The sequence below is a fragment of the Rosa chinensis genome, chromosome 4 (genome assembly GCF_002994745.2).
Source record: "Rosa chinensis cultivar Old Blush chromosome 4, RchiOBHm-V2, whole genome shotgun sequence".
NCBI classification, from domain to species: domain Eukaryota; kingdom Viridiplantae; phylum Streptophyta; class Magnoliopsida; order Rosales; family Rosaceae; genus Rosa; species Rosa chinensis.
Window position 1 is genome coordinate 53,948,138 of NC_037091.1, and position 27,194 is coordinate 53,975,331.

The following is a 27,194-nucleotide window of genomic DNA, read 5'->3' on the forward strand; positions in this document are numbered from 1 at the left end:
TTAGTGTCCTTTGCATAGAATGGTCTCTATCCTAATTTTGCTAAAGAGCAGGCTTTGCAGAACGAAAGATGAGCTTTAGAAGCAACCATGGAAGAATCCGGTTGAGCCACGAAGTCACAATTGACTTTAGAAGTAGAGAAAGGAATCAAGGAGGCATTAGTGGTGTCAATACCACTGTTGGGCAGCATGGGGTAGGCGGCTCTGGCCCTACCTTGGACCGAATTTTGGTTCTGACTTCTTTTCGTTTTGAAAAATGGATGTCCGTGTGAAGTCTTTAATATACGGATCATCATATCACCATCTGGATGTCCCAAACGGTCATGCCAAAGCCTATATGTGTCAGAATCCCATAAGTCATCTCTCATGACATGGTTAGATTCAATGACTCGAATGGTGGTTGCATACAACCCACTAGAGCAACACATAAGTTTCTCTAATACTCATTTATATCCGTAGTCATTAGAGGTGATGCAAAGGAATTCTTGTCCATTCTCACAATGTGTTTCCACATGAAAACCATTGGCTCTTATATCTTTAAAACTCTATAGGGTCCTTTCAGCCCTAGGAGCATATAGAGCTTCGGTGACATTAATATCTGTGCCATTTGACAACATAAATTGAGCTGGTCCTCGACCATGAATCAATTGTGATGGTCCAGCTATCGTAGTCACAGAAGATCGACTAGGCGTCATCCATAAAAATAGTTGCCTATGTCGCAATATAGTATGTGTGGTGCCACTATCAACAAGGCATTCCAACTCTCCAGGAAACATAGTGATGATTTTGGCTTGAGGACACGGGCGTGTTGGAGCAGGCGTGTTAGGGCAGCAGTGAGTAGCAGCGACAAGTAGAAGCAGCAGCAGCTAGTGGTCTACAGTAGTACAGCAGCAGCAGGTTTGCGGGCTGGTGTGCAGGCAGGCTGCAGGTTTGTGGGCTGCATGTGTGTTGGCTGTAGGGCGGGCTGCAGTAGGCTGGGGCTGCAGGATGCGCGGGGGTGAGTCGCAGGAGGGTGCGCAGGAAAGCAGAGAGCAGCGCGGGCTGCTGGCGGGTGCAACAGGGAGCAGGCGGGTGCGACAGGGACTTGCTGTTTGCGGCAGGAGGTTGGCTTGTTGCAGGAGGCTGCTGGAAGGCTGCGGCAGGTTGCAGTGGCTTGCGGAAGGCTGCGGCAGGGGGATGCAGACTCGGCAAGAGGTTGAAGGCTGCGGCAGGGAGGCTGGAGTTTTTTTTTGTTTTAGGGTTTTTTTTTTCTTTTTTATTAGGCTAGGGTTAGGGCGTCATGCTGATAACGTGTTGTAGGAGAATTGTAATTGCGTATTTTCATTGATAATAGGGGTCCTTTAAATAGGGAGTTACAAGGTACACAAAATGTAAGAATCCGAATACAATTGAATACCTAGAACCTTTACCTATTACAACTCTAAACTCTAGTTTGTAGAGGCACACATTATGTCGACATCCTTCAACATTGTCATCATTTTTGTTGTAACTGGATTGTTGGTTATCTGTAGCTAACTCTCAAGTTTCAAGTATTAACTATATATTTCGGATGTAATTTTCTTTGGTTAATGATAAGATGTGTTTGGATTGAGTCCCTCGGGATTGATTGCTAATGGTAACTTAAATAAATTAATTAAATACGATTCTACAAGTCCTCCACTGCATGATTATAATACATAAATCCGTAAATATGCTTGGTTGTTGTTATTTTAGTATTTTGGAGACATGAATACGTTATGTTACACCCCACATCTGATATACCTTTTTACTGAGTTACGTGAAATTCGTTATGGTTACCGTTCGCGGTTATAATTTTAACGTTTAGGAGGTGGTTAAAAATTGACTTTTTATGAGTTATTAATTTGAGAAAATTTCCTTCATGAAAGTTGTAGAGGGCGTTAAACCGAGCGTGTGCATATGTGGTACGTAAAAATCGGAGTTCGTATGCAAAAGTTATGAGTGAAATACAAAAATTACTGTTCATGGTAAAATTTGAATAAATATGGAAAGTTACCCTGGTAGGTTTCCAAAACCGGAAACCCACCCCTCTTTCTCTCTCCTCTCCCCCGACTCTTCCCCCTTTCCCTTCGGGTTTTCTTCCTCCCTCCGATTCTTCACTTTCCGGCCACCATCCGGCGTGCAACCGGTCACCACAGGGGCGCCTCAACCCGCTCTTGAAACCAATGACCTAGGATTTTGGAGTTTTGGCCGTGAAAGTCCGGATCGAAGCAAAGATTGCTCCGGCTGCAGTTTTGGGATTTCGCCGATTTCCGACCATTCCGGCCACCTCCGGCCACCAGGTTAGCATCGAAGGTTTGGTTTTTGATGGAGATCATTTCCCCTAAGGTAGTTTGTTCCAATTTGCATTGTAGTGATCGAATTGACAATTTTTCATTTCTAGGGTTCTTGAGGTTTCGGGGCATTTCTTCACCGGTTTGATTCGGCCACTTCGAGGTAAAATTGGATAATGTTGTAGTTGGGAAAATTGTTGGGTCTGTTGTGTAGATGCTAGTGCCGGACTTTGGTGGTCATCGGAGGTAGTGGTCGCATGGTGGCGAGTAGAGCTGCGTTTTAATTGTAGTTTTAATCTCATATACCCTATAACGATTGTAGAATGTAATGCATGAAGTTTGGTGGAAATAGGAGGAATTACGAATTGAGTTTAATTGATTAATTATTGACTTTCGCGAATTCGATCGCCGATTTCCTTTCGGATTCACTTTAGATATTACATTGATGAAAGATTAATGTTGGAGTATTAAGGATGGATGTTGTAGAGAGTTGATGAGTCGGATTTTAGGAAGGGGGATGTTTTGAATTTCCAATTATAAGTATCGTAAAGTTAAAATTCCGTCATGTGAATTATATATATTTATGAATGTTATTCGTACAGGACGAGAGGAGTCTCCATACGAGGAAAATACCGTGCGACGTCAGGATTGAGCATATATCGTGAGTGGGCGTTTATTTTCAAAGAATGATGCATGCATTTATTTATTTGTTTCTGAGATAATAATTTGTTTATCGTATTACTTTCCCGAGCATATGGTTATTTTCAGAAATGGTTTTGGATATTTGATTATTTGAAGATTTTATGGCGTGCGGGGTCACGTCATTGGTTTTGCTTATCTTACATTATTTATTTATTTCCGATGTGATTTCCGGATTTATACTATTTTTATTATATTTATATTCGGCGATTTGAGATTTTTATGAGATTTTTTCGAAATGAGATTTCGATGGAGTAAATCTTTATACTTATTTATATCCTATTTATTTTGATGATGAGATTATCTTGGCGTGTGGGACACGTCGTGGGAAATTCATTTACGAGAATTGGGGAAGTTTTATGGATTTATACAGTTTTCGGATTTTCTTTTGCCATACTTTGGGTGACTTATCATTACTAGCATTGATCTTCCGCCTTTGTGGCGAGGTGATGGGATCACCGAAGCCCTCCGCTTTGTGGCGCTGATTACTGTCTCCGTGACAGTGATTCTGAAGCCCAGTATCCTATCGCTACACTTAGTGGCGTAAGGGTATATTACGGGAGTAATGGGAGTACTTTAGCCTGAGAGGCTATCACCCGAGCCTGGGTGGCTCACTCGTATGGCTATCGTCTTCCCCTACTCTTTATACTATTTTCGACTAGCGGGGCTAGTCCGATTTATTTTAGCCAGCGGGGCTGGTTCTATTTCTTTGAGTATCGGAGTTTCCACCTTTTCTTTTATTCGTATGTGACTAGCGGGGCTAGTCGGCCTTCAAGAGCGAAACTCCTCTTATTGTATTTTTGTTAATCATTGCATGCATCGGGAATTTTAAAGAAATAAATATGGGAAAGTATAAAATCCATTTGGTTTAAAAATCTTTTATTTTTGTCCACTCACGCTAACGTTTTTATATACTTTTCCCTGGGCCCTTCGGTTTCAAATGCCCAGATTGCAGTATTGCTGCTCGGTGTACGAGTGTGAGCCATAGTGACCGTACCTGCTTCCGCCATCACATTCTGTAGGTTACCTGTTTAACCTACTGCACTCCTTGTCTATTTATATTCCTAGAATGCTCTGATTACTAAGAGATATGTGACCCAAACTTGTATGAATTATATTTGAGGTCTACGACCTAACTTTGGTGATTGTAGTAACTTTTAACTTTTGGAGATTGTGTATGATGTTATTAGCTTTGAGATGGGATTGGTTGAATTTGGGAGCAGGGTGGCTCCAGGAGTTATGGTTGGATTATTAGAAGTGAATTTTGGTTTTCCGCAGGATTTTGGGTTATCCATTTTTAAGGGAGGTTATGCCGAAATTTTTGGTAAATCTCCTTTAAAGGTGGGTCCCGCAGGGCCACTTCGGATTCCAGGGTGGAATTCGGGGTGGGTCTTGTCACGTTAACTTAATCACTTTGCACCAGATAATCTTTACTCTATTAACACATTTTCTCCTCTCAGTGGCCTGATAATATGGAGACTCCAGTACAAAGTAAATCCACGGCGCTAATATACACCGACCAATGTGAAAAATTTTATTAAGTCAACCACTCAACCTTACGTAAAGGAGCAACCTTACGTAAGGGTTGCATAGGTAGATGAGCGTATTCCAATCTTTTTTTTTTTTTTTTGGCAATTGAGAACTAAGATCAAATCACTTAATGAATTAATAATAGAAAATTAAATTCATTGAATAGTTTGTGAACTCCATTTGTCATTTGAAATTAACATGTGTCATGACATGAGCTTAGTATACTAAAACATGATCCTTAAAAACAGGGGCGGATCCAGGATTGAAACTTTGGGCGGGCTGGGATTTCTTCAACAAAAAAATATATATATATATTATAGAGAATCTCGACAGTGCGAGAGAATTTTATTAATTTAAGAAAAATATACACCTAGTCAGGGGGGGACGTAGTGAGCCTTACCCCTCAAACAAGACATTCACTTAATCCCTTTGTGTTCACTTCGTATTTCCAGACTTGGAATATCAAACAAGACAACAAGTGCAGCTAAAAAAAGCAGCAAATAGGTTGGTTCAATGAAACCGCTTGACAGTTTACACAAATCAATCACAATTCAGTGACAGATCACATATATGTTCCCATTTCATACAATCATACCTCCATTTATAAGTTCTCCAGTCGGATCATCCACTTCATCAATTAATCAAACATTCAAACCCACTTAATCAATTAATCAAACATTCAAACCCACTAACCCACATCACATTTAACCCACAGTTCACAACAATTAAACAATAAAATGATAAATTGCAGATTTGCATACCAGATTTTCAGAATTCCAGACGATGAGATGAAGAGAATTTGACCGCAAGTCCCGAAGTCCGCAACCTTCATTCTTCAATGAGTTCAATCCATGAAATCTTCACCTGAATACAACCTACGAACATGAATTTCACATCAATACTTAAACCCTATAAATTGCCCCAAATTGGATTGATTCAATTAATTAAACAAAATCTTACATTGAATCATTGCCCCAAATTGATGTTGATGTCTTGGAGAAGCCGAGAATGCTAGAGCCCAGAGGCCAGAGCTGCAGATTTGCAGAAGTTTAGAAGAGGAGGAGGACTGGAGGAGTCGACAGCCGAGGCCCGAGGGTCGGATTAGACGAAGTGACGAACTGGGGTTAGAGCGCAGTCGAAGAATCGAACTCCCAGAGGCCAGAGCTGCAAATTTGCAGAAGTTTAGAGGAGGAGGAGGACTGGAGGAGTGAGGAGTCGACAGCCGAGGGTCGGATTAGATTAGACGAAGTGACGAACTGGGGTCGGAGGCTGGGAGCGTAGTCGAAGTCTCGAGGGAAGAATCGAAGTCGAGTTAGTCGACTAGTAGAGTGAACAAGAAAAAAAAAATTGGACGAGCTTGGGCTGGAGTTATAGACAATACCCAACTAAAAAAATATATATACATCTAGTTTTTTTTTTTGCCCAAATTTTTCGGACGGGCTTGAGCCCGCCCCACTTATATACTGGATCCGCCCCTGCTTAAAAAGGAGTTTCTATTCATACCTCCTAAATTGATATTTGGACTTCCCCTTCTCAAATTTACACAAAACTTCTAATCTTGCCCTTTTTTGTATCCACACAATTTTTTCCAATACAAATCTACTAGTAATATCTTTTTCTTTCATCACTTAAAACTCAGTTCATAGCTATGACTTAACAGTTAACATCATTCACCTTGTAAGCTTGGATACTCTTATGAACCTCCTTCTATTTCTTAATAAAACGTGCAATTTACAATACCACAGTACAACTATTATCAAAATCAATTTCCCTAAACCCAAATCAGACTAGCAACATAGTCTACTCTAGCAAAAAAAAAATAAAAAAACATAAAAAGAGACCAAGATAACAATTAACGATCAACTCCATGAAGTGACGCAATTAAGCCAAACTAGAAAGAAACAAAAAGAATAGGAAATAGAAATTGGTTTTCTATCATTATTTTCTTGATTGTTCTTCTCTATATTTTTGTCCTTTATTCTATTTTGCAATCTTTAACATTCTACCTTAATCAAAGTTGCCCAATAATCCTCATATAGAAGAAGGTGCGGATTTTATTTATTTTTTTTTATCTTTCATTTTGTTCATTTTTAGAAGGGCAAAGTTGGATTTAAAAACTTCCAAAAATTATTGGAGGTCCAAATACCATTTTAGGAGGTATGAATAGAACTTCCCTTATTAAAATATCATTATTTCATGATCAAAAAATTTTGGTGAGAAAAAAAAAACTTGCAATTTTGGCCCAAAATTCGTGCAGTTTTAGGGGCAAGATCATGGTGGATAAGTGTTTTTTTTTGTTTGGTAAGGGACTTATGAAATACAATTTTCATGGGATTAAAGCATGAACTGTAATTAGTATATGGTTTAAATTTGAAAAGACCATTTTTTCAATGCTTCAAAATAAGAAACTACAATCTCACCGATCAAGGAAATATTCACCCAATTATTGTTTTAGCGATCAGGTATTAGAAATGAGTCTTGGATGGTCATGCTGTTTCAGACTAGTTCAATGTGATCTTCATGATAGTCAATCTTGTAGATTGTAGATGGTATAAATCAGAGTGGAAGTCACAAAAAACGGGTATATTCAAATACATTATATACATTTGTAATAACGACTTACACATGCCTTTCAAGGCACAAATTAATGATCGAAACGGTACCCTTGGTTGCTGGAAAAAGAAAAACAAGAAAAAAGCCCTCCACTTTTCATGAGTACCAAGGGATCTTGACTATATATCAAGCCAGTTTTACCGTGGAAGAGTCTTGGTCAATTGTCTTGCGCGATTCTTCCCAAAGCCGGTGCTCGATCCCCAATTTCCTGAGTTCCATAAGCCCTTCCTCAACTGATAGTAGACATAGATATAAGCAAGAATCCAATCAGAAAATCCATTGTTAAATCTCAAAATATAGTGCATGTAGTTTTTTGAGAGGACCATGCGTTCATGTTTGGTGATAAGCGGAGATCACTGAACCTAGTCTGCTCGGACTATCTTAAAGATTGCATCAATGACATTTCAAGGACTAGATTAACAACTGAGCATGCACAACCAGTGAAAAGTCCCCAAAGAGGAAGTTGAGCATTACTAAACAGGGGACTTAAGCATATGACACTAGGAACAAATATACATTACCATCAACAGCATCATGTGAAGTTGGTGCATGTCCACTGCGGTTAATCCAAAACTGAACTCTTTCTTTGGCAATGTTCTCCTCTATTCCATGTACTTTCGCTCTTCTCCAAAAGTAAGTAAGCCAAGCCTGTAAGAGCTGAATGTTGTAAAATAATTCGATTGTACAAATGTCAATGTGGAAAATGTATCATAAGAAGTATGTGAAGACTAGTGTGTCTGTAAACTGAAAAAATAAATGAAGGACTAGAGAATTTAAACCATGCTATGATAAGAGACTATTTGAACATGTCATTAAAAAACCATGTTACTTGGTTTTGAAATAGTTTGCTTTATTCTAGTAAGAGGAGCCCTGTTATGAAGTGAAATGTTTAGCAAAAGAATTTGGTCAAAATAGAGTGCTTAAATAGTCTAGGACTCTAGGGCAGAGGTTGATGAAATCAAGCTCATTTATAAGACCCAATTGGGACAAAGGACTTACCTGAAACAGACAGGTGTTCTTTTAACCATGAAAGTCATACTTATTGCAGTTAAAGCACACATTTAATTTTATGCATACACAAATTTAACTGAATGAGATACACATCCAGCTCAAATGAAAATGCATACCTCCTTAAATAGAACATCCTCAGACTCCTCTGGACTCAACTCTGCAAGAAAACAATTGAACACATTCAGGTCATTATCACACACTATTGGAATCTTATCAACAATGTGGAGAAGCTAGCGCTCAGAATTACATAACGGCACATTAACAACTGTCAGCGCATAATCTTTCCAGTAAATGCACATTCTGTCCAGTAATTTTAGCGCATGTTGATGCTATGGTTACTGATTTGTTGTTCTAGAATGAAACAACAGATTCCAAAGTTCAGTTCTTTGTTATTGAAATACATTCAGTTCCATATCTAGGAAAAAGAAAGACATACCAATTGCCTCCATAAACTTTGGATCAGCTGGTGATTTCATATCTGAAAATATCAGTTATGTATGTCAACAGTTGGATTGGGTAGCAATTATTACAAAATCAAACCACACATACCCAACAGGTAATAGAAGTACAATGCATACCCGAGAAGGATAGCCGAGCAGAGTTTGGTCGTCGTTGTTGGGCTAATGCAAGCACAATATTCTCCTCAACCTTCATTATTATATCCATTACACATGTTAACAATAAAGCAGTACATTACCAAAAAAGAAACATGATAGCTATATAAAGACAGACGATCCATGTTAATGCTAATGCCTGATGTCTTACTTGGAGAATTGCACAAGAAAGAACAATATAAGAGTGAAAGAAAGAGAGCAATGTATTAGAAATGAACCTTCAGGAAAGCAAGCTCCTTCAATCCCATTTCAACTGCAAGCATACTCTCAATGTTTCCTTCTCCAGTTAAATCGTTCAAGTCCTGAACAAGATTGTTTCTCTTGTCAGGATCATCATCAGCTGTTCAATTCATGAAGTATTAAACCCTGGCTTAACTACTCCTATCACTACAGAAAAACAGAAGAACATATACCAACTGAAAACACAAAAGACAGTTCACTAGCCTTTTTCCCAGGATTCTTCCTTGGCTTTTTGTCCGGCAGATACAACCACCTCAAATGGAAGAGGAGCTAAGGACGACCAATGTTCATACTTAGATACCGCAATATCTGCACATATACCTAAAGGCATAATAAAATTTGTGTAAGATAGAGAGTGAAACACAATAGATAAGCACCATAAATCTCAATTATCCAAGAAGAAGCTTTGATTACTTAAGGTTGCTTTCTTTTAATCGTCTTGTATAGATGGTTAGTTGTTAAACTTATGTTTATTGATAAGCAATGATTAGTCCAAATATTTTTAAAGACTCATCCAAAGAGGACATTGCATTCTCTACTAGAAACGAAGATGTGGAAAATTCTGTAGAATACCGTATTTTGCAGCCAAGCCCCAGTTACGTGCTAACCAACATCGCTTCAGAACTACTTCTTCCTGAAAAGTGGATTTAACAATTAAACCCCAGATGAATACTAAATAGGCTCCATGCAGGTACCCAGATGCATTACCATCTCTTTTTGAGTCAACACCATTCTTTGAGTCATGGATCGAAGGGCTTTAACTTCAGATTCAGCTCCATTAAGTTGTTTCATAATAGCTGCATTTGCTTCTTTTGCTTTCTGAATCAAACAACATTCTGTTATGCTCCAGAGTTAGCAATTCTTTAACTAGGCTGGCAAGTAAGGCATCACAGCATAGTTACCTGCACTTTAGAGCGAAGAGATGCGGCCTGTGTAGCAACTCCACCCTTTGGTTGTTTTAAATCTTTGAGAGCAGCCTATAAAGAGGAAGAAACCTCCTTAGAGTGTTAAAAGGAAAGGAATGTGCTTAGAGTGTCCTATGAACAATTATAAGTGGCCCAACTCATACCCCATATTTAAGGTATGACAAAGGAATTTTGAAAAAAAAACAAATCAAATCTCCTTAATTACCTCTTTTTGTCGGAAGGCAGCTTCTTTCCTACAAAGTAAGGATAAGTACTATCAATAAAGAAAAATGACTGACAGGACAAAAAGCATGCATGAATGTTGATTGAACATAAGCATACCTGCTTAAAAGTTTAGCTTCCAATGACACACCTTCTCCAAGAGCAGCAACCTGAAGATTTGCAGACAGCACAGTTATCCATTAATAAGCCCAACTAAGACATTATGATGCAGCTTAATGTACAGAAATTACCTGTTTTTCAAGTTCCCTAACTCTGGCTTCTACTTCCTCACATCTCTCTTCTTCATGCCGGAGCTATAGGAAATTTCCATAATGCAATAAGTTACCAATAAGTTAAACTACACTAATTATTAAATCAAGAGAAAACAAGGGGGAATTTGTGCACCTTATCAAGATTATTTTCATGCTCTTCTTGTAGCATTTCGAGCTGCAATAAAATGGATACTCAGAATACAACTTCAAGGAAAGGAAAAAAGAATAGCGTTCTTATTTCTTTAAAATAGATACACTGAGACACAGTTTGGATGCAGAAAAGACTCGAATGAATGTGATTGGTTTTCGTACTTCATCACGCAGTGCGGAAGCCTCACGTTGATCTCCTGAATCTTTTGATTTATAATTTCCTGTTTCGGATACGAATCTGCAAGAAACCCCATCCATTATGTTCAAATTGTTGATCACCTAATCCTATACTTGTCTCCTATAGCTTACAGAAGATATTTGTTTAACAGAGTCACACCGAAAGGATTTGCTCTGGCAGAAAAGCATGGGTAAACGGCATAAGTTTTTCCAAAAGCCATAGGAAATCTACTTTTTCATCTTTGATCAGGGTTATTGTATCAAAGCCTAAAAAGATCCTATTAGCAAGATACTGGACTCCTTACTCCTTATATTGCAGTCATGTGTTCAAAAGCTTGAAAATCATCATCAGAATCCAAAATAACAGATAACAGTGACAGGCCTTAAACAATTATATAAATGAGATCAGAAAATATTATTTACCGGTTTTCTTTTTTCCTATTAATGGTAGGAGGGTCCAGCGGTGGAATAGATGTTGCAGTCTTCAATGTTGTTCGAGGTGGCACCAATGGAGGTGCTGCACGAAGAGCCCTTCCAGCTGAGGTTGAGCGAACTGATGCAGTATCCTCTAAGTTCCGAGCTAACTAATCAAACAACAGAGAAATCCAATTAGATATACATCTGAACAGCTTAGTTTCTGGCCAAGCCCGCCCACAATCAAATCTTCAACATTCAATTAAGCGAAGCAGAGTTATAAAGTAATTGACAGAATTCAAGTATAGTCAGACTGAACACTGCAGAGTCTATCATGATTCAGTGTAAATCAGAACACACAGAGCAATGTACTACCAGAATTCAAATACAAAGAGCAACCAAAAACAACATTCTTGTTACTCAGACTCGATCGAATTGCATTCCGATCAATTCAGCGGATCCTAACTATCACCACAGTAAAAAAAAAAACAATAATCTGAGTAGAAGCGCAAAATCGAACTCTGAGAAATTTACCGCGGGTGAAGCCGATCTAGTAGAACCAGTCCTCCCGGACGGAACCGCAGGTTTAGCACCGGGACTGTTGGCATTCCTGACCAGAGAGAATGGAGGCGGAGCACTGTACCGGAATCCGAGATCGTCCTCATCATCGTCGTCGTCATCTCCGGTGTTCTGCGAGGCCATTACCTGAGCGAGGCGCTGAGCAGCGGCCTTGGCGGCGAAGTTCTGAGTGCGTTTGATGTTGGAGATTCCGCTGGCGGAGGAGGACCGCGCGTGGTGGCCACGCACCGGAGACATTGCTGGAGATGTGGCTCCTCCTCCGGACTCGCTGGTCCATTGGCGAGTGTAGACCGGGCTATCGGTCCGTCGACTCCGGTCCATCTAGTGTTGGAATATCTAGTGGAGCTAGATCGTCGCGGACACCAATGCTCGGTGCTCGGAGCCTTGCCTTAAAGACAGAGAGAGAGAGATAGAGATATTTGAGGTGTTGAATGAAGAGACCGCAGTGTGTGAGTGACTGTTGACTGTTGAAGGTGGTTAAAATTTATGGTGGCGGTCATTTTCTGTTTACCTAAATTAGAAAGATGGTGATTTTCGGAAATTGCAATTTTTCTTCTTTTTATTTGTTTATTTTTGTGTGTGTTCCATTTAAAAGAATTGAAAGTTAATAAAAGGAAAATACTGATAAGAGAACATATTTTATTGTCATTAAAACACATCTTCGACGTATTGAAAATTAGAATGAATGTCGCGTGACTGAATTACTTTAAGGGGAAATAATAATTTACCTAATTTTAGTTTAAAAATTGTCCACTTATCCAAACACTCTAAGAGATTGCTCACTTATATTTCCCTAATACCCAATTAAATATTTTCTAATTCATTTTTATTTATTTTTGGGACAATTTTGCCATCTCCTTTTTTGTCACTTAGAGAAATAAGTCATTGGAGACCTTGCTTGACTTCGGTGGCGGACTCCGGCGACTGGTGGCCCGACTCCTGCTACCAGTCCCCGAAATCCTGAATCCGGCTACCGGACTGGTGACCGGATTCCGGCGTCTGAATTTATTATCCCCTAATAATACCCAGTAACCATATTATTGCCCCTCAGTAATTATATTATTCCCCCCCAGTAATCATATTATTGCCCCCAATACTCATATTATTACCTCCCAATAATTATATTATTGCCCTCCAGTGAATTTCATAAACTCCCAAAACCAAAATGAATACACTACAGGCACAATTGATCAATTTATATGCATATTATTACCCCCCAATACTCATATTATTACCTCTCAATAATCATATTATTACCTCCAATAATCTTAATATTGCCCCATAAAACTTTTTTTTTCATTCTTCTTTCTTCTTTCCTTATAAGCCTTCTGCCAAATTTACCCAAAAAAAAAAAAAAAAAAGAACGAAGTCGTCCGAGCCCTGCCAGCGAAGCCCAGACCCGATTCCAGTGTGGAGCTTCGGAGCTTCCCGAACATCTGACGAATAAAACCGGCAAAGCCCAGACCCGAACTTGGAGCATGGAGCTTCAGAGCTTCCCGGACGTTTAACAAACAAAACCGGCGTCATATGCCCGGGAAAGGAAAGCCCCAAGGGAAAAGCTCGTCATCGTCTTCGATTTCAATCTCGCATAGCTTTGAGGAAATTGAAGACTCTCACCTGCATTTATCCGATTCGGATTCTGATTTGGTTTCGGGTCATATCCACATTGAGAGCAGCGTCGTCGGCGTCACTCAGCCTCACCGTGTTGCCGCCGTCTCTGTCGCCATCAGGATCCAAACCTGCGCAGGCAAAATTGATGGGGATGTTCCTCGCCGGAAAGAGATGAGAGAGAGAGAGAGAGAGAGATCGGTCAGCAGCTGCAAAGAGAGATAGAGGAGAGAGTGAACCTATAATTTTTTTAATTAATTGAAGGTTGAAATTGTCATTTAACACTGAATTGGGTAAATGGGGTTAAAAAACTCTTAGTGGAGTAAGCGGGCAATTTTGAAGCTGAATAGGGATATTGACCATTTACACAATTTGAGCCTAAAAATTCGCCAGTTACTCCACCAAGAAATTTTTAATCCCATTTACCCAATTTAAAGATCAATGACAGTTTTACGCACATTTTAATTAACAAACTACACTCCCCCTCAGTCTCTCTCTCTCTCTCTCTCTCTCTCTCTCTCTCTCTCTCTCTCTCTCTCTCTCTCTCTCTCTCTCTCTCTCTCTCTCTCACAGTTCATTGCATGAACTTCGTCGAGACCTCTGGTTGAACTACTCGGCCACCAAGTCCGATTATGTCCTCTGCCACCTCCAAGTTCGATTACTTCCTCTTCTTTATCTTTCTCTGTTGTCCCTCTGTCCCTCAATCTCTGATCAGTGGTGTGCTGGATCAGTTGCCATCTCAGTCGACCTCAATTGCATCTCCGATCCCAAGCACCACTACCACGCAAAGAAGACTCAAGAAGAAGAGGATCGTTGCAATTGTAGCCTCTGCAAGTCCTGGAATTCAGGTCCGGGTTTTGTTCCGAATCGGGACTCGCATTGGCGTTGTTTGTCCAAAGCTCATGGAGGCCACTTTAGTCTCGATCCGGCCAGTCCTTCAACCTCGTCGCCCAAAAGTCGTTCTTTCCGACCTCGCTTCCTGATTTCCTTCGCCGACCAATTCATCGTCTGCACTGTGGGTTTCAACATTTTTTTCTTTTTCTTTTTTTGGTCTGAGATCGATGACGTCTACACCATTCTTTTTTTTTTTTTTTTTTGGGCAGACCACATGCCACAAAGTTGTCTAGTATGAGAAAATATGAAGAAAAAAAATGTTTTAATTCCAGTTATGTACTAGAATAGCATCTGTTTGGTAGATTTTGTAGATTGGTGACTGCCTGTACTAATGTTTAACTGTTGCAATCGTCTTATTGGCATTTTATTAGGGGGCAATAATAAGATTATTGGGGGGCAATAAAATTTTTATTGGGACAATAATAAGATTATTTATTTGGATAAACCTCCTAAAACTTTCAAAATTAAAAATATCTTCATTTTTTAGTAATTATTGGTCCCCAATAAACTTGTTATTGGGGGGCAATGATATCCTCCGGTGACCTATAAGATCTCCAACGATGTCTTTTGAAAAATCTGGCGACCTCCTGGTGAGATTTCCTGCCTGTGACCAAAATCCGGCGAATGATGAACCGATTCTGGGGACCGGTGAAGGGACTCAGGTGACCATTGACGGGAATCCGGTGACCGGTGACCGGTGACCGGAGTCCTGTGCCCGTTGACCGGAGTTGGTGAAGTTTCTGTTGACTTAGAGAGTGAAAAAGAGAGGAAGGGGAAAATTGTCTCAAAAACATACAAAATATAATAAAAAAATATTTAATTGGGTATTAGGGCAAAAACTATGTAATTTATTGGGTAAGTGGGAAATCTTACAAGATGTTTGGATAAGTTTAGGATTTAGGGTTAATGTAGCTCAAAATTAGGTAAATGGACATTTTCCCATTTTTCAGGTATTATCATATATAGCATCCTTGTTAGCTAAGAAAACGTCTAAAAAAAAAAGTAGAAAAATGTCACCTTTATCATTTCTTAGCATACAAATGTTTTACCAATCTTGTCACTTGATTGGCATGAATTATGGACAATGATCTCCACATGTCTTACACATACGCGAAAAACGCCAAACATGATTGACATATCTCTTTAAGATGTCCGGTAGGCGAGGCCTCAAGCACAGTCCTCTTGCAAAGCTCAGTTTAGTTTGTATTTAAGATCATCACTTATAAAGGGCAAAATAAAAGTATAAGGTTTTCAACGAGAGACTCTAAACAATTTCACAATAGTTCTATTCAATCTATAGTCTTATTTGAAATAGAAAATGATATTCAGTGATAAACATATAATAATTAAAAAAATATCAATGAGATGGTGAACTCACTGTTGGTCTTTTATTTTGAAGAAGTACTAATGTGGTTTAGAGTTGAGAGTATCATATTCATCTGAATTTAATGATGAAAAAATGGAATACATGCCAAATTTCCATTAATTTATCTAGGGGTATAGGATTTGCAGCAGATCAATATGGTATGTCGTGTTCTTCCATTAGTTTATTCATGATCAGCTATTGAATTTACCCATTTCGTTACATTTGAATATGACTCCTACATAATATGCTCTTTCACCCCCTCACTCAATCTTGTTCTTTCTTCGCGATATACTAATCTGGTCCTGTTCCACAAACTTCCTGACAATGTTTAACCCTACAGATGCAGGCCAACCAGATAGTAGCCACAACGGTGACAGTGTGTGCCCCAAGATAAAGATCATAATAATCCGTTGCAAATTCAAGTGCCTCCAATTTGCTTCTCCAGACATGACGGCGTTCGATGAATCGCTTCTCATCGATCCCATGTTCTCAGGCAAAACCATCTTCTTGTAACCTTATCTTGATGAGGTCGGATGTGATGTTGTCTTTTGAGTGCTAGTTCTATTGCCAAAGATGGGGGGACATTAGTCGTTGCCAAAAGTTAAAGAAGACGATGAGCCTTGTAATATTGGCAATGCATTCTGGTTCAAGAAGAAACGCCGCCCTTTTTTAAAGCCGGTAGCAGCTCCGGCCCAAGCTACTTGCAACTCGGAAGCATGGTTTTCGGATATTTGCAGAATAGTAGTAAGTAAATCTCACTTCTTCTTTGTTGTCCACTATCGCTTTTGGCCTTTAAAGCAAAAAATTGATGGACAAAGCTAGAAAACATACCCGTAATAGGGAGAGAGTACGATATGAATGCTTTTGATACTAGTTGATGTGAGTTAAGCATGAGATGAAGTACAAATGAAATCATATATGGCTCATCAGCCAAATGAAAACATATGGATGATTTACCAACACAGGAAAACATATGGATGACAACTTGTGGTTTTGTGGCCGAGGATGTACGTACAATTGTATGACAAATAGCATGCATCCACTTGTCTAGATTTTTGTTATGCCTCGATGCATGATCGAATTCTAAGCAGTGAGCTTGTAACTTTGAGTTTAACGACGAATAGAATAAGGTAATTACATTGAAACCTTGTTCACGCAAAGAGAAATAAAAGTTACAAAACCGCAGACACAGAAAAAGAATATCATTTGCATCCTGGAAAAACAAACAAACAATCGTAAAGAAGACGAGAAGAATAGCACCTGATTCTTGTATACCAATGAGCCGCTAATTGAGCCACGTGATCAATGAAAAGGGTACTCCAGTGAAAATTAACGGGCAAGAAAGAAAAAACTAAAAGAGAACCAGCCAAACTAAGCACAATGCATGCTAACCAATCAGAAATAAAGGACACAGAACTTGAAAACAAGAAAAAACATATATTAGTGTGTAACCCAGAACAAGCAGTTCAATGTTTTGACGACAAACAACCCAATTTTTTCTGAAGAGCAGGAATAATGACCTATGTGATCGATTTACTAACAAATACTACCATGATGATAGTAGATAGATAATACATATTCAAAGTTAAAACAAGTTAAGGAGATCGAGTGCATCCTGTGAGCCTTCCAATGAAAGATGGCCCTTTGAATTTGGACCTTGGAATTTCGTTTTTCTTCGTATCAGTAGGTCTTGCCAGCTGAGCTCTCAAAATTCTGTTCTCTTCCTTTAGCTTCTGGATTGTCTCACTTTTATCCTTACTACTCGAAATCAATTTCTCCTGCTGATGCGTGTTTTCATCTATCAGTTCTGACACCTTTTCCTCCCATATTTTTGCCTTTTCTATACTGCGTAATTTCTCGTCCATGTTGCCATCAAGTCCTCCTGCCTTCATAGCCTTATCACTGCCAGCTGAGGAGTCCTTGTGATCACTACTCATCAACACCAACCTATCATCCAGCTTTTTGTGCAGGTACTCATAAAAGTTAGCATCATCGGAGCTGCATGTTGTTTCGGTTTCAATGGTACTGTTTGGTAGTGCCTTGAGTTTCAAGTATCCTGAGATTTCCTTCTCGCATTTTTGGATGGTTTGGGCTTTGATGGAGTCTAATGAAGAAAATGATCTCAGCTGAGCAGCTTGAATCAATTCAGATCTTAGCTGATCGTAGTTTTCAGCTAGTGAACGGTACGATTTGTAGAAATCTTCCAACCTCGTTATGAGCTCAGGTTTTCTTTTAAAAAACATCTCAGCTCTCTTGGCAAATGAATCTCCATCTTCTTCAATAATATTCAGCATCAGTTTAGTCTTCTCATCCAAATCTGCAATTATATATATCACCATAACCATGTTTTTATGTTAGAATTCACTTCATCATATGGGTAACATGCAATTCAAATATTCAACACGTAATGAATCATATATGTAAATACATTGATAAAATACTCATACGCAAATGTCTTGTAATGCCAAAAGACAACAGGAACAATATCAACAACTCATGATAGGGGAGTCAAGTGAGGCAGCCGCTTCGAGTCCCCATTTTACAATCAAAACTGGGGCCACCAAATCAAGTCTGACTATTATTTGAGACAATTTTATGCTTATAACACCCCCAAGTAAATCGTCAGACTAATTTTTTGAAATTATGTATGGATGTAATAGTTCCTTATCAATCATAACGAAGGTGTCTTCTATCTAAAAGTCAGAATATGTAAGGGAGCTACTATTAATCCATGAAGATCAGGTAAACGGAAATACGGAATGAGGGTTACTGGGTTAGTGGTTCCGGGGTTTAAGAGCATTTATCCTTAAATGGTCAGAAATTTTCAAATTCTTAGCGTCTGGGAAACTCTAGGGCAAGTCCAGGCATGGATTAAAAAAAGGAGAAAAGCATAAACGTATAGCGGTATAGGTGTGAAAAAATCAACCAGACAAAAGCTACGAAGAGCTTATGGTGTAAACCCTAAATCCGAGTACTGAAAGAGGTACAAACCAGAGAGGGTAGCTTGAAGCCACTGAGAATGATGGGGACGATTATGACTGTCCCACCACCATGAAAAAGCCGCAGCCTGGTCTTCTTTGTTCATCGTCGACGTCACTTTTGAATCCACCATTGTCTTCTCGGTGATCGATCTCCTCCTACTGATCCGATAAGAAACCCTATTTGGTATTTATATGGGCAATCACAGCCTAATTTCAAGGAACAAAACAAAGTACTTGCCAAAACTTGACAGCTTTGTGAATTGTAATTCCTTTTTGAAACTCTACTTACTGTACGTGGACTGTTGACTTGAGGGATAAAAAATTGAAAAATTCTTTCATACGGCAGCCGCACCACGTGGCCGTGAGTCTGCCCAATCAGAACCCACCAAAAATTTCTTTCATTCCGAAACTGCCTCCCTTTTAAAGTGAAATACCCAAAATACCCCCCTACTAAAGGTCTGATTGGTCAGCCCGTACCACTTTCCTTGCGTATGTCGTACTCAAAACTTTCTCTAAAAAATAAAAATAAAACACTTAAATCTCGGCTAACATCTTGTGAGAGTTAGGACTGGAAAGTGAAGAAAATCATCATTTAATACAAATAAATACGCATTATTTTCTCTATTTGAAAAATTATTTGGTCATTTGGTGAGATGACAATCTTTGATTTTTTATTTATTCTTTTATTTGTATATGAGAAATACACATGTTATGTCATCAAATAGCTACGAACTCAAACATAATATCGTGAACTCGAACAATATTTCACATATCATCAAAAAGTTGCGAACTCGGACAATATTTCAAATCAAACATAGTTATACCAAATCATCCGTTCTAATTCAATAAAACGTGTTAGAGGGATTACATATATCCATTCATGCACCGTGTAAATATGGTCAATCTTGATGGACTTATACCTGGAAGACTGGAACCAAGAGGGGGAACCAAGAAGTTTTCTTTTGAGAGGTTTGTATTAAAACCATTCATGTAGGATTCAAATTTGCTCACCACATTTATTTTATGGTGATATTATCACCCTATTAAAACTTGCCACATCATATAGACTTAATTTAATACTTAAAATATAATTTTTTAATAAAACATTATGATTAACTATAATTATGTTTCATAACACATGACAACTTTATATTGGATGGTGGTATCACCACCAAAATATTAGTGGTATCCAGGAATTGTTCCTCTTTAATATAGGCAAGTTTAGCCAAGTTTAACCATTCATGTCTCTCTAGCTATCATTTAGCCAAGTTTAGTTGAAGTAACAAAAATCTAGTTTTTTTTAGTAGAAACGGCAACTTTTACCACACTCAACTGATCCCATGATGTCTATCAAGTTTGAACCTATGACCTCCACATGATCTATTATTCTAAATAACCCATAAACCACATCTCACCAATGCAAAAAGTCTAGTTTAAAATGTTATTCGATCTCTCATTTATTTTGTATTCAATGAAATCAAAAGTTTACTTGTTACTTGAAATTTGTAGTGAGATAAAAAATGGTGTTCACTTAAGGAACTATGAGAGAATAGTGAATCTTAACCTCATGTATTAAATTTAGAGGTTGATATTACAACGACTTAAGACAATGCATCTAATCTTGGCCGTCAAATTCATTCGTCTGTCAAATTCATTCGTCCCATAGGATCCCTTAAAAATTATCCTTTAGATGAGTAGGGCTAATAAAATAAATATTTTAAGTTGATGAAAATAATGGAGTTATTTTGGCACTCATCATCTAAACTACACTATTTGTGTCGTTGAACTTTCAATTTCATCACTCGTACCATGTACTCGTGATGATCAATGTCATCCAACTATTACACTTTTTGTTAATTATTCTGTTATGTGCTAATGTGTCATAAACAAACTCAATTCTCTAATAATAAAACGCTAACATGTCAACAACGTAACGTGTCAAGTAAAATTGTGAGTCCACTGCTGAAATCTCAACAAAAATAACAAAATTATCAAGCTACACTAGTCATATCTGTCCATATATGTTAATTCATGATTATTATGCAACACTCTTAACAATTATGAGAATCGAACTTAAAACCATTATTCCACCTACCAAAGAAATGTTTGCCAGTTAAAATACAATATAGAAAAATAATTATAAAAAATCCAATATAGAAAAATAATTATATAATTGAACTTTAGTTCAAAACAGATAGACATCACTGAGTAAGTTAATAGTTGAATAGTAATGGTTCAGTGGGCTCCCATTCTTCATAACCTTTGGTCACTAATTGTTAAAATTAGCCTCTCTCTTGTTTTTTTTCTTCAGCATTTGTCATTAGACGGGTTTAAGTCAGCTAATAATCTGTACGTGTTCCTATAACTTCAAAATCAGTTTATTCATGCAGTAGCTCTTGACGAGTACCTCCCATAGCTTCGTAAAGTTTTATGTGTCATCATCATTCAAAATTGATGGAATAGAAAACCTTGTAGGATACTCTTGCCTTGAACTCGAGGTTCTAAAAAGGAAAGTCCTAACAACTCTCTATGATCGTAAGGCAACACATGGTTTAAGCTTAACCAACGGACAGGGTCGATACAACTTTTCTTTTCTTTTCAGTAGAAAACTTGTCATTATCGACTACATTGTAAAAACAAAAGAAAACGTAGGTTAAAACCTGCTGAAAACTCTTCTATATGTAGGAAAATTCTTTTACCAACTTATTCCCCATGTTTTCTTTGTGCAAAACCAATTTAGTTAGGTCGGGACAGAGTGAAATAGAAAGTTAGCCAACGAGCCCAGTCAACTATGATAATACCGCACCAAATTCAATTCCAAACCCCGCTCCCCTGCAAATAGGCACTTCCTTAGCACGTAAAACCTTTCCAATCTCTCCCGTCATATTGTCATCCTTTTACCTCCGAGCAGTACCGGATTTGTCACCGGATTTCAATCTCTTATTTTACGTTTTGGAGCCTCACAAACACACATTCATAAACAATCCTGATACCCCTCTGGCTATATACATCTACTGGCTGGAAGTTGTCAATGGAATCAGGTTTCTCAAGATTTCTCTCCTTTTCAAGACGAAACCTGTTCGGGAAACAATGCTCCAAGCCAAAACATAATCACCATGCTCAAACCCACCATGATTAATACTTCATTCTTCTTCAGGTGACAGCCCACCATGAAAGCAGAATTTTGAAGCTTGGGGCTGTTTCATATGCTTGGGCGAATTGGCAAGGCAATTTAGGGTGCAATTGCCAATTAATTGATGGGCATATGAATCAAAACAAGGCCAAACAGTGTCAGGTCTAGCCCGATTCCTGCAAGACCTGACCTAAGGTTGGAGTTCCATCCCAACTTCAAAGTGATTCGTGATTCTATGTTCATCAGTTTTAGTTTTCCAAAAGGGTTAGGATGTGGTTCTTTATGCTTTAATGGCAAAATCTTGCTCATTTGCCCTCCGATAAAGCAAAGCTGACGCTTCCACCCTGATTAGTTAAAAAAGGGAAAAGGGAATATCAGAACCGAAATACAGAGTAATTAAATATAAAACAGAAAGAAATATAACATATCAAGCTCACCAGCCAGGATGCACAACATATTTTCCAGAAGAAAGTGCCCAATTCACCTGCTCAAAACAATTAATGTCATACATAAAGAAAGCGGCAGAGAGGGCAACACCAAAGTTCAAAGCATTAGCTATGGTTCTAATATCAGAGTATTAGAAACACCTACCTTGTCAGTCCCAAGAGAATTCGCAACTACATGGGTAACCTGATCATCTATCTGGTTGGTGCACACAGCACCAAACTGTTCAGCTGTCTGCCACAAAGGATGTAGGTGAGGATTGACCTCACCAACTGGAAACACCCTGCTAAATACTATACGACAACCACCCAAAATCTTTTGCTGCTCAGAGGCCAGAATATTTCTAACATCTGCTTCATCTAGGGAAGGATGGGAGAAGAAGATCTCATGTATCTTTTCAATAACCTATAGAATCACAAAAACATGTAATCAGCAAAGAAGTCGCCAAGTTTTTGCAATCTCAGAACAAGTTGAACACAATCCTCACCGCCAATGAGGATGCCAGAGTTCCATCTTCATGTCTCTCATCATGATCAATCTCTAGAAGGGAAGGACCTAGAAGCCCAAATTGCCGTCTGCTACAAGGAAAGTAGGTATACCTGTACAACATCAATGCACAAATGCATAAGAATCCGATGCAGGCAAGGATGCCATCCAACATACGATTCAATTAAATCTTCAATTTTGAATATAGGCACAGTTACCTTTCTACAACTATCAAATTCAGTTTGTTATGTGGCCAGACCCTCACAGAATCATCTATAATTACAACAGCTGATTCCATACCCAAAACTCCTTCCAGATCCTTACTCTTAGGAACCCTCTCATCACCATCATAAGGATCCCCATCATCACCTCTAGAAATAACTCGTCCAGCAAAAAGAGCCCCTGTTGGATCTAGCACTTTTGCCATTTCTGTAGCATATAGCTTGTTACCCATTGTGTAAAGATGCATCTCAAAAAGATGACTAGCCTGATGTCCAAGGAAGCAAAAATTGCTCAACTTTCAAAGAAAATACAAAATGAGGATTTATGTGAAGACCAATATACAGATAAAATTACCTTCTCTAAAAAATTCCACACCCCAGGCCGCAATTTGGTCCACATTCCCATATGTTGAAACCGGAAGAGATGTCTTTGTGGCTCTTTACGATCCTGTTCCTCTTTCTTTCTCAAAATTTCATCATGCACTGGATCTACTTCTACAAACTGAGTGATAACAAAATTATGTAAGAAACAACCCTTCAGAACAATTGGTCACAAAAGACCATTTCCATACATCACGACAACATTACCTTAGCGGAATTAAGAAGTGTGTGATCTAGATCCAGCACAAGGCACAGCTTGCGTGCTGCAAACATTTTCTTCTGTTCTTCCATCCTTCTTGCTCTCTCTCTTTGGATAGCTGCTTTTTGCTTGTCATCATATCCTTCAAATAGATGCTCAACATCTCCCCACGTGGCCGGCGAACGAGATGGACCTGCTGCAGTTGGTTCGGGTGCAGATATACTTACAGTATGCTGGTCCTCAGCTTTCTGATCAACTTTGTCTCGGTTGATTGGAACAGGTTCCGTAGATAGATTCTGAGAAGGTACTGCTGGACTTGTTGATACTTGGGAAGATGCTTGGGAAACAGACATAATATCAGCAATATTTTTAAGATTCTTGGTGAATTGGCTAGCAATGTCAGGGGCTGCTACAGCCACTGACTGTGGAGGCACTAAATTGTTATCTGCCTGACTATCTTGCTTTTGCCCATTAATATCATCCTTGTTTGTCTGACTGCCTGACATTGGGGGTACAATATTTCTAAACTGTTCATGTCCCAAGCTTCCACTCTTTTGAAGTGCATTACCGTGGAGAAGTCGGCGAGGATCCCGGAGTTTCATGCGGACTTTTCCTGCCTCATCCTGCAAGATTTGTAAATTAATAAAAATGCAAATTACAATAGGACTTCAGAATTAATTAGCAAAACAAAATAAATGAATGACCCTCCCAAAGGACAGACATTGTAACAGAAAATTGGACTTCACCAAACTACTGACCGAAGTACCATATTTTTCTCATCTAATGAGTGAAAAGCAACTAAAATTGTGTCCTAGAGATTACGAACTAAGTAGGAAAATAGCAAAAGAGTATGCTTATATCAAAGGGATACAATTAAGCACCCACCGTTGGAGCTTTTTGTGAACTAATGGTTGGTGTCAGCAAAGCTCCAGATGTCTTTGAAGGATCATTCACCAATGCAGGTGCTCCGGGTATTGAACTTGAGCTCGGAGGATATGTCATACTTTCTGCGGGCACAGCAGCCTTCTGCTGAGCTTCTGCTGCTCTTTGTTGTTGTCCTAACTTAAGTATGTTAATCAACATGGTCGGATTCACAGCAATATCTTTCAATAATGCAGGCAAGGAAGCTGAGCTTGCAGCCATTAATGGCACCTGCTCATTTGCAGTATTTTGGGCACTGGCGTTGCCTTCGACAGTACCAGGAGAACTTGAAAAATTAATCACTTTTCTGGGATCAGCTTCTTTTTTCTCCACAGTCTGGGTACCAGGAGAACTTGAAAAATTATTCACTTTTCTGGGATCAGCTTCTTTTTTCTCCACAGCCTGGTTCCTGTTAATTAAATGAGGTCCAACACTACTGATGTCCTCCAACCAGCCACCACTTCCGAAAGAAGTTTTTGCACCCCTACCAACCACTGAGTTTGCACCCCTTTGTCTTTTTGATTCAGGACCATCAAAATTAGACTCCTCAGGGGATTTATGCTTTCTTGAGCTTACTGTGATAACAGAATCCACTTTAGGTGCATTATGCACCGCAATTGAGGATTGTTGGTTAAGGGTCAACGCACCAACATCAGAATTGGCAAATCGAAGCCTAGGGTCTCTACTCTTAGCTGAAGATTTAACAGGCATATTAGACACCAAACTCACAGAGGCTGCACTTTTTGCAGTAATTGGTCCTTGCAAGTCAGAGCTAGCCATGATGATGGTAGGAGGAGGAGGAGAAGAAACAACTTGACGACCCAAAATGGGGGGACGGGAAGTTCTCACATTACTAGGTGCAGAAGAACTAGAAACCTCCCCAATCGTATCATCATCCCCACTATCACCCTCTTCTGAAGGGGTTGGGCTTGGAAGTTCACTCGTCAAAAAAGAATTACGACTAAACTTTTGTTGATAGCTAGAAACAGCCTTAAGAGCCTCAGTTTCATAACCATGCATTTTTGAACCTTCTACATCTAGGGCCACCCGAGTTGTCTCCAACCCTGATTTTTTTACCATCCCATCAGCAACAACCGATAGTTTCTGGACAGGAAAACCTGCTGGTGGTTCTCGTGTAGGAGATGGAAGGCTATCTTCATCATGATCCATGTGAAGGTCTAAAAGGGGTAGCATGAGTCCTCTACCCTTAAAACTAGATGTCCCTGATCTTGGAACTTCGGATGATATATTAGGATTGCTATGAACCACAGATACAGGTGCAAAATCTGAAGCATTATTAGCTGAATAAGTGAACACATGACTGGCATTTGCAACTGAAGTATCTGAATCCATATTGTTAACCCCATTAATAGACTGTATCTCGTTGCCCTGAGTACCTGCTTTAGTTTGAGGGAAAACAGCAGGGGATTCCATAGAGGATATCATCACCTCTATCTGGAAATAAAAATGTTCCACGTCAGTACTTCCTGGCATACCAACAATCATGCTAAACTGAATGCAAACAAGGACAGTGAAATGGTCCTGAACTACTCTTAACATAAAAGCACACCTCTTTTAGCTGCTCAGCGGAAAAAGGAGAAGGATCACTCTTTGAAGAAGAAAGTATCCTGTTACCAAAAACAAGACAAAGCAAATAACTACACAAAACATGGCTTTAAAAAAAGTTTGATAACAAATTAATGATCATAGAAACTAATATAAACCTTGCTAGAACATCTTTATTCTGCTCCTTCCGGTCAGGGCTCATCGAGCAGAAAACCTACAATAAACAGCAACCAAAGCTCCACAACTTCAATAACCAGACTATGGAAATATTTAGAGAAAGCACTAACAATGTCTTGGGAGGCTTACCGAGCTAATAGCTTGTACGGCAGTGAACAACTGCTGAACAAGAGCTTCTTTAGTAGACACACTTATGTCCGAAAGTACTCCTCGCAAGCTTTCCAAACTGCCAAGAAACCGGAGACATACATCTCTAAATGATCTGCAAAATAACAACCAAGAACAAAAATCAACCTCAAGACAATACATTTCCCTCTAAGAACAAATTCAAATTCGGCGATCATTGCTATCATTCCACTGCCAACAGATTCAAAAACCAATCAGCTCACTTACTTCTCGGCCTCAGTAATAGTCAGAGACTCCAATGCTTCCCTTAGCAAGTTCACTCGCTTCTCCCACACCTCATTCTTCACACCACCCTCTGAACTATCAACATTCATATCAGCACCAGCAGCAGCTGCCTTTTCGTTATCGGCAGACTCCGAATCCAAATCAATCTCCCCCTCCTCCAACTCCCCGTCCTCCTTCTCAACATCCATCTCATCACCACTGTCAATAATCACCACTCTCTCCTCCCCTTCGCATTGCCGGAACTCACCGGCAGCGAAGACGACGATCGCTGCTGCTGCTGCTTCGATTTCTCTTCGGAATCAACATCCATCACAAAGAGCTCATTGAGAGGTTTATTCTGCACGGCCTGAGCCCAAGCCAGGTTAACCAGACCGGACCCGTAGCCGCGAAACCCCGGGTAGTTGTAGATGTCCCGCATCGTCCAAACCCTACCAGCATCTCCTCCTCCGCCATTGGATTTCGGCTCAACCTTCAATTCCTGCTTAACAAAATCCTCCTCACTGATCTCCTCCACTGAAGTCGAATCGGAAATTTCACCTTCTTCAACATCCCCAACCTCTTTGCTACTCTCATCCTTGCCCATCACACCCCCTAGGGTTTCTTCGATTTCTATGCAATTCTTCCACCCAAGACAATTGGATCCACCAACGACCATATATCCACAAATCTTTCCACTTTCAGCAAACCAAAAT

The 27,194-nt window shown here is 39.3% G+C and overlaps 4 protein-coding genes and 1 long non-coding RNA gene across 8 annotated transcripts; all 5 read right to left on the reverse strand.

The window, feature by feature from the left end:
* Window positions 1-4,946: 4,946 nt before the first annotated feature.
* On the reverse strand, window positions 4,947-5,531 carry LOC121052677. The gene is made up of 3 exons (XR_005809781.1): window positions 5,478-5,531; window positions 5,279-5,392; window positions 4,947-5,145 (listed from the first exon to the last, which is right to left on the reverse strand). It is a non-coding gene; the product is annotated as an uncharacterized LOC121052677 (long non-coding RNA).
* A 1,498-nt stretch (window positions 5,532-7,029) lies between these two features.
* Window positions 7,030-12,155, reverse strand: LOC112197890 (coiled-coil domain-containing protein SCD2). Its single transcript, XM_024338838.2, has 17 exons — window positions 11,670-12,155; window positions 11,145-11,305; window positions 10,707-10,782; window positions 10,528-10,569; window positions 10,374-10,436; window positions 10,243-10,292; window positions 10,127-10,154; window positions 9,898-9,972; window positions 9,704-9,814; window positions 9,569-9,629; window positions 9,200-9,316; window positions 8,974-9,095; window positions 8,720-8,789; window positions 8,578-8,619; window positions 8,258-8,298; window positions 7,652-7,778; window positions 7,030-7,363 (listed from the first exon to the last, which is right to left on the reverse strand). The coding sequence occupies exons 1-17, from the start codon at window positions 12,033-12,035 to the stop codon at window positions 7,257-7,259; spliced, it is 1,659 nt and encodes a 552-aa protein (XP_024194606.1). The 5' UTR covers window positions 12,036-12,155; the 3' UTR covers window positions 7,030-7,256.
* A 5,022-nt stretch (window positions 12,156-17,177) lies between these two features.
* LOC112199562 (protein NETWORKED 3A) lies at window positions 17,178-18,711 on the reverse strand. Its single transcript, XM_024340562.2, has 2 exons — window positions 18,574-18,711; window positions 17,178-17,899 (listed from the first exon to the last, which is right to left on the reverse strand). Exons 1-2 carry the CDS (start codon window positions 18,692-18,694, stop codon window positions 17,178-17,180), a joined length of 843 nt encoding a protein of 280 aa, XP_024196330.2. The 5' UTR covers window positions 18,695-18,711.
* A 2,420-nt stretch (window positions 18,712-21,131) lies between these two features.
* LOC112196984 (RNA polymerase II C-terminal domain phosphatase-like 3) lies at window positions 21,132-26,727 on the reverse strand. Of its 4 annotated transcripts, none has more exons than XM_040517793.1 (13): window positions 26,485-26,727; window positions 26,221-26,353; window positions 26,073-26,128; window positions 25,919-25,976; window positions 25,746-25,803; window positions 24,313-25,634; window positions 23,436-24,050; window positions 23,203-23,349; window positions 22,845-23,113; window positions 22,628-22,739; window positions 22,288-22,545; window positions 22,134-22,180; window positions 21,132-22,040 (listed from the first exon to the last, which is right to left on the reverse strand). In XM_040517793.1, the coding sequence occupies exons 1-13, from the start codon at window positions 26,688-26,690 to the stop codon at window positions 21,977-21,979; spliced, it is 3,345 nt and encodes a 1,114-aa protein (XP_040373727.1). In that variant the 5' UTR covers window positions 26,691-26,727; the 3' UTR covers window positions 21,132-21,976. The 4 variants fall into 4 exon arrangements, with proteins under 4 accessions (XP_040373727.1, XP_024193267.1, XP_024193266.1 ...); XM_024337499.2 differs by having other exon boundaries at window positions 24,313-24,684; window positions 24,751-25,803; XM_024337498.2 differs by having other exon boundaries at window positions 24,313-25,803.
* LOC112196985 (RNA polymerase II C-terminal domain phosphatase-like 3) lies at window positions 26,690-27,194 on the reverse strand. Its single transcript, XM_024337501.2, has one exon. It carries the CDS (start codon window positions 27,155-27,157, stop codon window positions 26,711-26,713), a length of 447 nt encoding a protein of 148 aa, XP_024193269.1. The 5' UTR covers window positions 27,158-27,194; the 3' UTR covers window positions 26,690-26,710.